The sequence below is a fragment of the Sus scrofa genome, chromosome 7 (genome assembly GCF_000003025.6).
Source record: "Sus scrofa isolate TJ Tabasco breed Duroc chromosome 7, Sscrofa11.1, whole genome shotgun sequence".
Classification (NCBI taxonomy): domain Eukaryota; kingdom Metazoa; phylum Chordata; class Mammalia; order Artiodactyla; family Suidae; genus Sus; species Sus scrofa.
In genome coordinates this window covers 76498041-76511427 of record NC_010449.5, presented here as the reverse complement: position 1 = coordinate 76511427, position 13387 = coordinate 76498041, and the positions used below count along the sequence as shown (strand labels likewise).

At 44.6% G+C, this 13387-nt stretch overlaps 1 protein-coding gene across 1 annotated transcript in view; it reads left to right on the top strand.

Moving 5' to 3' along the window:
- Positions 1-13387, top strand: part of LOC102158035 (uncharacterized) — a 584796-nt gene that overhangs the window by 544583 nt on the left and 26826 nt on the right. Inside the window, 1 exon segment of the mRNA NM_001315790.1 lies at positions 7178-7234. Coding sequence (NP_001302719.1) covers positions 7178-7234 — 57 coding nt within the window.

The window sequence follows — 13387 nt, the reverse complement described above, 5'->3', positions numbered from 1 at the left end:
CTACCACAACACGGCAGCCTCTCACATCTCCCATTCTCCTGGATGGCATCCCAAGCCAGGGAAGGGGATATGGGCTAATGTTAAAATAAATCCCAGCGTGGGATGGACTGGGAGTTTGGGATTAGTAGACACAAATGACTACATTTAGAATGGATAAGCAATGAGGTCCTGCTGTATAGATCACACAAGGAACTATATCCAATCACTCGTGATAGAACATGATAGAATATAATATGAGAAAAAGAATGTACATATATATATATATATATATATGACTGGGTCACTATGCTGTACAGCAGAAATTGACAGAACATTGTAAATCAACTATAATTTTAAAATATTTAGGAGTTCCTGTTGTGGCTCAGCAGGTTACAAACCCAACTAGTATCCATGAGGATGCGGGTTCAATCCCTGGCCTCACTCAGTGGGTTAAGGATCCAGTGCTATGATGAGCTGTGGTGTAGGTGTGACTGTGGCTCTGGTGTAGGCCAGCAGCTGCAGCTCTGATTTGACCCCTAGCCTGGGAACTTCCATATGCCACAAGTGAGTCCCTAAAAAGAAAAAAAAGAAGAAGAAAAAAAAAAAAAAAAGATAAATCCTAGGAAAGAAAACTAGTGTAGAAAAATTCTTCCCATTTAAATGCTACAGCTTTCTGCTCTGTGGCCCTGATTTCCAGGCCATTTATCAGCTCTAGTCCTAACTTTACCTCTGTAGATATAACCTCTGCTAACCAGTTTATACGCTATGTGTCGGCTGGTCCAAGCACCTTATTTTTCCCCCCAAATGAGATCTCAGAGCCATGGCTGGAGAGACTGCTGAAGGGGGCAGACCACACTGCCCCCAGGATGGGGGAGGCCAAAGGTGAGGCTTAGGGTGGGTTAACTCAGTTTTAAAACAGTGATCCCTGTAACACCCTCCCAGTATGTCCTACGTTTGTTTTCCCTTTCGTTTTCCCTAGAATACATCCTTTGGGTTTGTTCTGGTCACCCACCTGCTTCCCGGCTAAGAGAAGAGAAAATCAGCATTGAACTTGCTCTTCAAATCTGAGCAATAAGTCACAGTTATGTTGGGGATGAGGTCAAGTTTCCTTCAAGTTTAAAATGTTGTTGCTTATGCTCTATTTTTTTAAATTTTTTTATTAGAGTATAGTTGATTTACAGTGTTGTGTCAATTTCTGCTGTATGACATAGTGACCCATATATATATATATTTATTTATATATTTATTATTATATATATTTATTATATATATATATTCTTTTTCTCATACTGTCTTCCATCATGTTCTAACCCAAGGGATTATATATAGTTCCCTGTGCTATACAGTAAGACCTCATTGCTTATCCATGCTAAATGTAATAGTTTGCATCTACCAACCCAAAACTCCCTGTCCATCCCACTCCCTCCCCCTCCTTATGCGCTGTTTTTATCCAAGACCTGGTATCACTGTCTTGGATGCTCACCCCTCTCTTTTCTTCCATAATCCGTATATGTTAAAATGTATATTAAAACCCATCCAGTGCTCAGCTGTGTGATAAAGGCACTCTTGTGTGCCCTTAGAATACAATCTTTTTTAGACAATGTTCATTTCTTTCATTTACTTCAAGACTGGACCTTCTTAAAGTGTAGGAGACAGTGTATCCTAACTCCCTACCCTGTCCGTCTGAAACATCATATGAGTCCATGGTGGCACTTCCTTAGGAAAAGACAGGACTGTTTAGGAAAAGATAGGACTGTTACTCTTCCCTGGTGAGATATTCTCTTAGGCTACCACATAGACACTATTATGCAGTGAGAAAGTTTGGAAATCCCTTGGCCAGTGGGTAGGGGATAGGACCATGGAGTTTGGGTAGAGTCTGGGTAGGTATTCAGATGGCCTTGAACCTGGAAAACATCCCTTTGGATGTAGGAATGCATCATCCTTTCAGAACTGTCTGTCTAGGGCTGAGCTCATACATACAAGAGCAAGAGTTGTTAACAAATTATTTAATTCAACTTTGGCAGATTTAAGCCTAACAATGCAAAGGGGTCTTAAAAGCTCCTAAGTTTGGCCTTTTTAAATAAAAATGATTTGCTTTATGTAGCAGACCAGTGTTTTACTTCTTATCATAAAAGGCCATTTTCCAGAGACACAGAAAAAAAAAATCACGGAGAGTCCAACTGCCCTCCTCACTGTACCTTGTGTGAGATGGGGTTTTACTAGGGGTTTCAGTAAAGGCAGGAAATGCTGTGGGATAACAATGCCAGAATCTTCTTTGGAATTGGAACCCAGGTGGTGGTAAAGCCCAGTAAGTGGCCATGTTCTGTTTATATTGACCAAACACATAAATCCTGTGAAGTTAGTAGACATTTAATTTAATATGTAGACAAATGTGCCTTTTGAAAAATGACTTTTGCAAATGCATGAAACATTCATGATTGTTGAGAATAAAGCAATGATGATAAATAGATACAGAGTGAGACCATCCCAAATTGCCTTTAATATGGTAGCTCAGCTCCCCTTTCTCCAAAGAGATATTGGAGTCATGAGTTATTTACAGCCACAGTATCCCTTAAACTACGTTCTGCAATGATTTGTGTGTTTACTATGATTTTGCCCACATAACTTGTCTTCTGTTCTACTGATAAATGAGAATCTATCTCATTGTAAATGCTACTCATATGTATAAAATACTTTCTTTGTCGCTCATGCCTGCATATGTATTTATTCTAAAAGAGCCAGTATAAAACCCAAACATTGTCCCATTTGGAAAAAGTCCACATCTAGTCCCATACATGTCAAATTTCACTCAAAACATAGCTTTACTATTCAAATGCAATGGGAGAAAAAAAACTGAGATGAATTGATGATCCCAGATGGCTTATTAACACCTGAAAGGGAATTCAGAGTGAAAGAAAATGGCAGGCATGATGACAGAATTTTCGTTTAGTGATCAATCCCTCCATGGAGAATAAAAACTTTAAATATCCCTCATTGAGGAAGTAAGGAATTCAGGAGCCTGGCATTCCTGGGCGCACACCTGGGATGTCAGTTTTTCCCACAAGGCATTTTGGGGACAAAGGGGCCAATCCAAATGTCAGTCAAAAAACTATTACAAGGCAGGTGTTGTCAGGTTGACTGACTGTGTTATTAAAACCTACAATAGGTGATAACTGAGACTATAGACCAACCATTCTAAGGAACTTTAAAAAAGCATAGCCTATTTTTGAATGACTTAGCTGTGGGAAATACTCAAAGGCAAGGAAACAAACTAGAGGACTTGTAAGTTTGCTTTAGATCTAGTAAATATGACCAACTCATGCTAATCATTGTTAATGACTGTGATAAAGACATTGCATGGGGGGGGAGGCGGGGAGCAGGCGGACAGTAGGAAACAGTGGGGCTTGGTTCTTTTTTTTTTTTTTTTTTTTGTCTTTTTGCCTTTTCTGGGGCCGCTCCCGCAGCACATGGAGGTTCCCAGGCTAGGGGTCCAATCAGAGCTGTAGCCACTGGCCTACACCAGAGCCACAGCAACGCGGGATCCGAGCCGGGTCTGCGACCTGCACCATAGCTCATGGCAATGCCGGATCCTTCGCCCACTGGGCAAGGCCAGGGATTAAACCAGCAACCTCATGGTTCCTAGTTGGATTCATTAACCACTGAGCCATGACAGGAACTCCAGAGCTTGATTCTTTATGAGTCAAACAAGGATCCAATCAGCACCAGCCGCAATGCCATCCAGTGTCCATTTCTTTGTGGTGAGAGACCATATCCATGGACTGTGAAAGGGAGTGTTTCCTGAAAGAGTAGACTCCCTCTGGGCCAAACTGGATGACCGCCCCCGCCACTACCCGAGCTTGGGGAGGGCTGTAATGAGTGCAGCAAATGTGTGCTTGGCCTAAGGTAAGGGATCTTCAGGGTTTGTGCGATGGCCACTTCAGAACAGGGCGCCGAGGGTGAGATGAGGGCTCTGTGATGCTCCCTCACGTGAAATTCAGATGTGTGTCTGAGTGGCCCCTTGCTGCCCCCATCTTTCTTTAGGCTCTCAAGAGTGATTCCTAGCACAGTGGCTGTCCACCCGGCCATTTTTTTGCCTGCCATAACAGAATGGTGTTAGATATCAGAGGAGTTTGTTAATTGTTGCTCTTACACTTTGCCCTCAGTGTCAAATGAGGTCACCCAATTTCCTCTCTGCACATTTACAAGAAGCAGCATAAAACTCAAGCAAAATAGCCAGGAGACACAGAGAAAGATGGCTGATGAGATAATGAGACCTGTTTATTACAGTAGAGGAGAAAATGTCCCATGAAGGTGAAATATCCATCCAGCTTTCCTGAAGAGTCACTAGGAGTTTTTGTTGTGGCCCCAATCACAGTGCGAACAGTCTGCTAACAAAATTGTCTTTGGAAAAGGGACTCAGCTTCATGTTCTTCCCAGTAAGTGTTGTTCATGTGATTTTTAGATACTGATTTCCATTGAGTTAAAGTGGTTTTGGTGTTGGGTGGGAAATTTTTCTCAGGCTCTAAAGCATGTGGGTAGCTTCTAGGTCCTGAATGCTTTCCCCTCTAGAGCAGGGAAAGTTGCTGCCAGTGTTTTGCTGCTTAAATATCACCTATCTTGGAGTTCCCTGGTGGCTCAGCAGGTTAAGGGATCCAGAATTGTCACTGCTGTGGCATGGGTTTGATCCCTGGCCTGGGAACTTCTGCATGCCATAGGTGAGGAAAAAAAAAATCAGTTTTCTTTCTCCTTGTTTATATATTATGAAGAGTAAAAAATTGGGAAACTTTGTCAAGAGTTCATCTTCAAATCTCCCCCCAGGCTTGTCCCCAGTGGAGTTTGTTTGGACACATTAAACCCAGTATGATTTCTGGCTCCAACCAAAGTGGTTTTGGAAATAATTCCAGACTACCTATGACAAACATCCTTCCACTCTTCATAAAAGACCCACTTTCTCTGTTTGGCCTCGGCTGAGATTCCTGGCTCTGGTGCTCCATGCGTCTGCACTTCCCTTGTTCCATGGATGGGCGGGAGGTAACTTTTTTAAGAGTTCTTTTAATGCCAGAGGCAACAAAGATGGTATGTCAGCCAAGAACAACATCTTGTGTTGAGCCTTCTCACTCTTGCCATTTTCCAAATCCTTTTCTTCATTTTGGAAAAGCAGCCACTCCTTTTTATTTCCAGCACAGCAAAGGGTTCATTATGAGGCCAGAGACAGGGATTTCCTTTGGAATATTTTTCACAGGCTAACAATAAGCTGGAATTTTGCAGGCGGTTCACAAATGCTTTCTTGGGCCACAGCTCCAGGTATAGCAGTATAGACCATTCAAGTCAGGGGCATCTTAACTGTACCCCGTTTTGTAGAGGATCACAAAGGAGGCAAAAGCATGATGAGGGAAAACAAAAACTGTGGTTAAGTGGGGGAGATGTCTGGGTGATTTCACCCAAAGATGAACAAAAGGAAACCTCCAGAAAAGCACAGGGGCCAGGCACTCTGAGTTTCTGTTAGGGAGGCAATCACTGTGGGAACTCAGGAAGCAGGCAGCTTGTCTTTGGAAATGGCACAAGACTTTCTGTGATTCCAAGTAAGTGTCTCTGGCCATCCCTAATTTTGGTCAGCAATGGCTTCTTCCCTTAAATGATTTTTCAATATACCGATAAATGTTTTTTGAACCCCCAAGAAAGTTCTGGTAAGAGCTGGGAGGTTAGTGCTGAGCAGGAAGATGAGCAGGTTACCCTGGCGTAATTCAAAAGCCAGCCAAACAATCACAGGCAAGCACAATACCTCACCCCAGCCTCAGTGACTCCAGCTTGTAATGGCCAACCATCCTGGCCCAGGTGTCTCCCCTGATCCCAGGAGTCCAAAACCCTAGGATAGAGAACCTGAGACCCCTCAGCCTGGGGAGCATAGGAAGGCTTGTCTGAGATCCAAGAGCCGCTTTTAAATACGTTATGGACTTCTATTTAATGTTGTTATTCCTTTTAATTTGTCTAAGTAATACCTGAAAACGTCTCACTATAAAAAAATAGTTCGGATTACAGATAACACCAATATTCCCCCTTCCTTCAATATCAGTTTCCTCCCCAAAAGTGACCACTGAGACTGATTTGGGGTGTTGTGATGAGTTTCTCTTTGGAGCATGTTGACCCCAAATCTCCTACCTTCAAGCAAGGAAGCTCAAGACATAGAGAACTCAGGCTGCAGTTTGCAGATTTCCATTAGATATAAGGAACAGTTGCTTGAATGCAAAGCTGCTGGCAAAGGAAAGCTACCTTCCCAGGAGCTCTTAAAGAATACATAGGTCTTTGGGCAGAGAACACCTTGGCTAAAGACAGGAGGATGGATGAGGTGACCTATGAAATCCAGCCAGACTACTATAGGACTCAGGGATGGTCCACCCCAGGGCAAGCCTCTGTAATAGCCCTTCTCTTTGACCTGTCCTCTGGCTATTGTTACAGCCTGAGCTCCTCTCGACACTGCTCCTGTACTATGAATGCTTTGATTTTCTCAGCATCTGTGTGGTTTTTGCAAAGAAAGGAAACCCTGTGGGTACTCTGGAGTCGGGAGTTCCCAACTCACTTTTGGGAAGGGCACCAAACTCTTGGTCACACCAAGTAAGTTCTCCTTTCTGGCTAATTATTCTTCCCAAGATGCCTGCCTTCCATCATGCAGAAGCTGTCAAAACACAGGTGGTGTTTGCTTTGCTTGGTTTGTGTTGAGTGATTCGTGATACCAGTTGGAAAACAAGGTTATTAATGCATATATTCCCTGGGGCATTGTACTTGGCTTTTAAGATCCATGTAGTCTCTCCCTGAGAAAATATGTGAACCTCCATGAGGAGGAAGGTCCAGGGAAAGCAGAGGAAAAGAAGGTAGGAACTGGATGAAAATAGATAAAGGGCTTGCAGGAATAACAAAAAGATGGGATCCCAGGAGACCAAGCAGTAGCCACTTTGAGTGAATTTCCCAGGAGTTGCTTGTGCCAAGGCCCATTCTTTCAAAGAAAATTATGGCAAATAGAATCAGGCTGGGAGGTTGCTAGTTATTAGTATTCATCCCATGCTCTAACCTAATTACAAGGAGATTGTTTTGGCCATGGGCAGTCATTTCGAGTTTTGTTTTCCTCCTTGCCTCCTCCACCTCCACCTGTCTTCCTAGAGGCCTGAGTCAAGGTTATTGCAATAGCACTGAACACTGTGTAACACCCGTACAGACAAATTAACCTTTGGGGACGGGACCTCGCTCACTGTGAAGCCAAGTAAGTTGAGTTCTTCTCTGGCTGTGCCTTTAGGGGCAATCAATCAAATCGTTAGTTTGAAAAATACTTTAATCCTGTGCATCTGCTTGGGCTCTTTATTAATGCTCTTTCCCCAGGCCAAAGAGAGTTGGTTTCCTTCTCTGCTTTAAAATTAGAAGTGTGCGTGTGTATGTGTGCACACACACACACATACACACACACACACTCTTGCTCTGGCTCATGGTGAGGGACTTTCAGAAGCATATACAACATTTTCAAAGAATTAGAGATATAAACAATAACTGAACCAATGAGAATGTCAGGAAGGGCCTCCAGAGGGGACCCAGTGCCCCATGACCCCTCATGCTTCCCAGCATGCTCCCTGGCCACATGGGATACGCTTGGCTCTGTCTGATGGTCTAGTGCAGGAAATTACTCAGCTTCTCTCTGTAATCAATTCCGAAATTTAGCGACCCTTGCTGCCAGAAAGTACCTTCGTACATCTAACTTTGACTACCCACTACCCACTGAGATCTGAATCTCTGAAAGTAGCCACTGGAACTTTGGGCATCTAGTTTGAGAAAAAAATTTCTACAGAGGCACTAAGTCTACTTCCACAGCATCCCTGAGATGCCACGTGTCCCCTCTGGACATTCTGAACCCAAGCGATTTACAGGTTAGGCAGTATAGAGTAAGATTTGGAGACAGAAAAAAATTAAATTCAAGTCCCAGCTCCACTATTTCACTAGCTGTGTGACCTTGGACAAATTACTCAACCTCTCTGAGCCCTGGTTTTCCCATCCATAAAATAAGGATGAAACTTTCCCTGCCTTATTGTGTTATTGAAAGGAATAGATAAAATAATAAGAGCTAGAGTATTTAGCATAGTGCCCAAAACACAGAAAGAGCTCATTAAACCCTAGCTATTAATAATAATGATAAACATCATCTCCAACACACAGTAGAGCTTTTGTTTTGCCCCTCAGGCTCTTCTGTCAAGGCTCTGTCATGCATCAGGAGAAGAGCTGGCATGGGGGGAGGGTGGAGAATGTCAGCCTGTTCTATGAAAGTCTTCACCTGGGAACAGAAAGTGTCTACGTGGGAAGAGAAAGAATCCTGGCTAATTTAAATACCAAATCATCCAAGTGTCAGAGGCTGGGAGAGATTTCTGTAGAGAGCTGCATGGCCTGAGCTCCTGAGGCTACACAAGAAACCCTTAGAGCAGGGATGTGGCTCATGGTACAGCCAGGGGATGGCTGCGTGGATGAAACCTCGCGCCACCCTCTCACCAGGCTGACCCCAGCGTGACTGCCCCCAAAGTGCCCCCAAGACACAGGCTCCCCAGGTGGAGGGACAGGGACAGAGAGAAGATGGACGCTTCACAGGGAAGAGCTGCTTGTCCCCAGGGTGTGTTTCTGCTCCTCTGGGTTGTCAAGCTCGGGAGAAACATGGTGCCTTAAAAGAGCCCCTAAGTGAAGCTCTCAGGCCCAGGGTGGAGGATCAGCCCTCTAGAGAGGCAAATTGGGGCAGTTAATGTTGAAGACAGGGGACTGAGGGAAAGGTGGGAGCCATGCCACATATCTCTGATTAGGAAAGGACGCATTAAACACAAGCTGGAGGCACTGCTTCTCCAGCCCCACGGGCACTCAGACCACAGGCCAATACCGCTAGAGGAAGGGAGTGGTGGTAAAACCTTCCTAATAGGTTTGTGAAGAGTGAAAATGAGCTGTCAGGAGGAGTTGCCAGAGCGCTTTCTCTGGAAGGTTTTTGAAAGGAGACAGACAGCCTCCTCTCAGGGCTGATTGAAGTGCAGCCCTGCCTGGAGGCAGGAGAGAAATGAAAGAACCTCTCTAATTCTCTTCCCAGTCCCCCAGCTGCTCTGGGGGGGAAAAAAACAAAAAACAAAAAAACCCTGACTCATTAACGCAGAGTCACCTCCTTCAGGACACGGGGGTTGCTTGATTGAGTTTTGGAACCTTCTTGCCATGTCCCAAACTCGCTCTGTACTCAGGACTGGACAGGACCACCGGACTGGTTTTTTCATCCTAAAGCCCAAAACACAGGATCTGGGTCCCAGGTCACTGGTGCTGTTGAGACATGTGGGATGGGGTGTGAGTTGCGGGGAGCTCTAGGGAGTTTTTGTAGAGCACAGAGGCACTGTGGGAATAGCTATGCCCAGAGTTTGACCTTCGGTGGGGGAACCAGAGTGTCTGTGCTGCCCTGTAAGTACAGAGAGCTGGGAGCAGAACAAGCTGGTGTTTGAGGCCTGGGGCCACTGGTGACCTCGGAGCTGCCAAGATGGGATGGAGGCAGACCATAAGGAGTGGGAGGGATGCTTATTCAGGGAGGAAAATCACAGGCCTGTGTGAATAACACTGGAGGAAGTAGTGAAGGTTTCCCTTCTCAGGAGGGCTTTGTCAGGGGAAAGCTGAGCTGGCAGGTTTTTGATGCTGAGATAATCACTGTGAGGCAGGACAAGGCTTCTCCTTAGTCTTTGGGAAGGGGACAAGGCTGCTTGTCAAACCAAGTAAGTGGCATCCAATTTGAATTGTGCAATGAATATTATTCTCTCCAAGAGGAAGACCTGCTCTCTTTCCCATGGGGGGCCTCCTTGAGCCAGAAGGTCATTAAAGGGGCTGGGTGGATCAAGGCTCAATGCCTGGTCATCTTCCTTGTCCTTAAAGGAGCTGGGGGTGAGGGCTGGAGGGGACGAAACCCACCAAGACCCCCACCCCACAACCCAGCTCCAGGGTCCATCCACACCCTCAAACTCCCAATAAGTAAAACCATCAGATCTGAGTAGAGGTGTGCCTGTTTTACACACTTAAAAACTGAGGCCTCTCAGTGGTTTGCATCTTCTAACAGGAAAAGAACTCAGAGAGGAAGGATTTTCCCAGTAGACAGGGGGTTATTGAAATGAGAAGATGCCCGTAGTAACCCTCTGTAACCCAGCCCTGTGGTGCTGAGGCCTGGGTTGGGTGAACTCCTAGGCAGTGGGGTTTTATCACTGCAGAGCCCAGTATTTGTCAACCCCAGCCACCCCATGGCACCACTTTCTAGCCCTGCGGCCCAGGAAGTAGAGCTCTTAACACACCTCATCCTTGGTGTCTTGAAATAAGAGAAATTAGAGAGAAGGAGGGAAAGAGTTTATATCTCATATCAAGCAGTTCCCTTATTTTGTAGCAAGATTGTTTCCCCATGAGCCGTTCGTCTTCATTCAGCCGCTGTCTTCTCGGGGGAAGGCATTTTGTAGACGCGTTTGTCACAGTGTGACGCTGGCGACTGGGGGAAATTGAATTTTGGGGCAGGGACCCAAGTGGTGATCACCCCAGGTAAGCCTGATTCCCTGGAGCCTCACCTGATCTTACTTTTAACATGAGTGCCAAGTGTTTCTAACTGAGACTGTGAGAAACATATTTGAAAGGAAGCCTTTTCCCCGAACAGCAATATCCTGAGCCATTAAGTAAACAGGAGAGATCCGTTTGGTGTTAAATAGAAACATTTTGGGGTAAATAGAAATTCTCATTATTCTCTATCACTCCCCTGTGTAAGTACCTGATTCCTCTTATGAGAAATAAAGTTACAGTAAGAGGTAGAGCCGTGATTCAGGCTGCCGTGTGGAAGAGATCGGCTGTGGATTTGGGGGGGCGGGGGATTAGAAATGTGTTCAGGAAGATTGGATGTGTTTTTGACAGGCTGTGTGACACTGTGTGAATTATAACCAAGGAGGAAAGCTTATCTTCGGACAGGGAACCACGTTATCTGTGAAGCCCAGTAAGTATGAATGTGCGTCCCTGGATTAAGCAATGTCTGTGGATTAAGGGCTGATTTAGACCCAATTATACACTATATGAAGAATGTTTAGAGAGGGTGAATGAGCATCAAATAGAAGGAGGACAAAAGCCCCCCTGGCTAAGATCTGACATCTTGGTGCAAAATGGGCCACGCAGGGGAGTCTCTGGGAATTGCTCTCAGAATGTATGTGGTGGGGCTCTGATGTGTGATGTGTGACTCCTTACTTGGGATACTGGCTGTAGGGTCTATAGTCCTGGATTTGTACAGTGATCAGCAACAAGGGCTTCTAATGTCTTAACAAGCTGCTAAGGCACTACTCTTTGGGGCTAAGATGATGTCAATCCAAAGACAGAATCTTGTTAATAATGATCAGTGACTAGAATAATTGCGACTAGCCTCTCCCTAACAATCACTTTAGGGGAAAAAAAAAAAAAAGTTTATTCATAAGTACTGTTGGGACACTTTCTGTTTCTGAGACTTGCGACCAAAAATTTGTACAATATAGCCTCATGGAGCAGAGAAAACCCTTAAAATTATCTTTTTTTACTGTTTCGGGGATGAAATAATGTGATGCTGCCCTCAGGGAACTTACATTCTGGAGGTGGACCCCCTCATTCTCTCAGATATGACCATCCATATTCCGATGCCTCTTGGGCTTTTGTACCATCCTCGCTACCTTAGGAAATATTAAAATTGATCTCTGTTGAAGTTCCCATTGTTGCTCAGCCATAACCAACCCAACTAGTATCCACGAGGATGCGGGTTCGATCCCTGGCCTCGCTCAGTGGGTTAAGGATCCGGCATTGCCACGAGCTGTGGTGTAGATCAAACACATGGCTCAGATCTGGAGTTTATATGGCTGTGGTGTAGGCTGGCAGTTGCAGCTCTGATTCAACCCCTAGCCTGGGAATTCCATATGTTGTGGGTGCAGCCCTAAAAAGCCAAAAAAAAAAAAAAAGATAATTGTTGAAGTGGAAAACTAGTGTTCACATTTTTTCATCTAAGAAGGCTCATAAAAACCAGGACAGAGAAGATTTCTCCTTCACTCTGTGCATCACTGGGTTACGCCACCAGGAAACTGCCCAAATCCTTGAGTCCCCCTTAGACCTAGTCTACAGGATCTAAATGAGGTAGAGAGTTAGTGTCAGTTATCCCGTTAATTTGGCCACTAGTTTAATATCAATAAAATAATTTTAGAATGATCAAATTATCAGGGAAATTTCTAATTTTCCAGATCAAACCCAGGCTGGCAATGAGACAGGTCTAATGTATAAAGTAATTGCCAACTCAACTCTGCTCTGCCAACCTGGCCTAGTTGGTCTGGTTTTTGCTATGGGGCACATCACAGTGCTTCTTCTGGTACAGGCTGGCAGGTGATCTTTGGATCCGGGACCCAACTGACTGTTGTACCTGGTAGGCTACCACTATTAAATACTACTCACAAAGATTATTAATCTATAATTGTAGTGGGTCTGGGGTTGGAGCTGGGGAGAAATATCAATGACACGTACTTCAAAGGGTAATGTAAGAAGAGCATTATTTATCAAAGACCAAAGAGAAAGAGAAGCCTTTTTGTTAAGTTTGGAACAGGAGATGATGCAAATGAGTAGAGAAGAAACTATCCTAACCTAGAAGAATAGGAAGAGATTCCGTAAAGGGAACCTCTCTTTCTCATCATTTATATTTTCACTGGAACCAGACGCCAGGCTACAAGGTGGTTTTACCAGGAACTATGTTAAATCAAGTCTAGTTGGCCAGCTGCATTTCTAGCTTATCCTGGCTTATTTCTATATAAGTCACTATGCACAAAGGTGCCCATTTAAGATATTTAAATGAAGCTCTAGTTCTATAGCTCTCTGGTGCCCTTCCAGCAAAGTGTTCCTGTAACACACTGCTTATCATTTCTGCAAGTAAGAACAAGTAAGCCCCTTGCCCTCCGAAACTGCATAAGTATTATAATTACTTGCCTTAGACAGAAGTCACCTCTATTTTATTTCTCCTAACTGTCTTCATTTGTGGAGATTTGTTTAAATCTAAACTGTGTGGGCGTCTAACTGTTGGCACTGAGGTTTCCTTTCTCTTGAAAGTGTCAGCAAAATATTTTGCCCATAAATAATGTTTCATCTAGACTTGCAAATGACAGCCAACACTGCGGCCTCTTTTTTTCCTCCCCCTTGCTAAAGGGAATATGCAGGCAGAGGCAGGGAGGGAGCCAAAATATACAGTTTCATTGTGGGGGCTGGGCGGGGGTTCTATAATGTAGGCACTTTGACAGAGGGGATGGGGTGATCTGGTTTGATCGATCATACCTACAGAGTACAGCTCACTCGATCGCTGGTGGGGTTCAGGGTGCCCTTATAAGGGAGCTCAGGTCAGGCT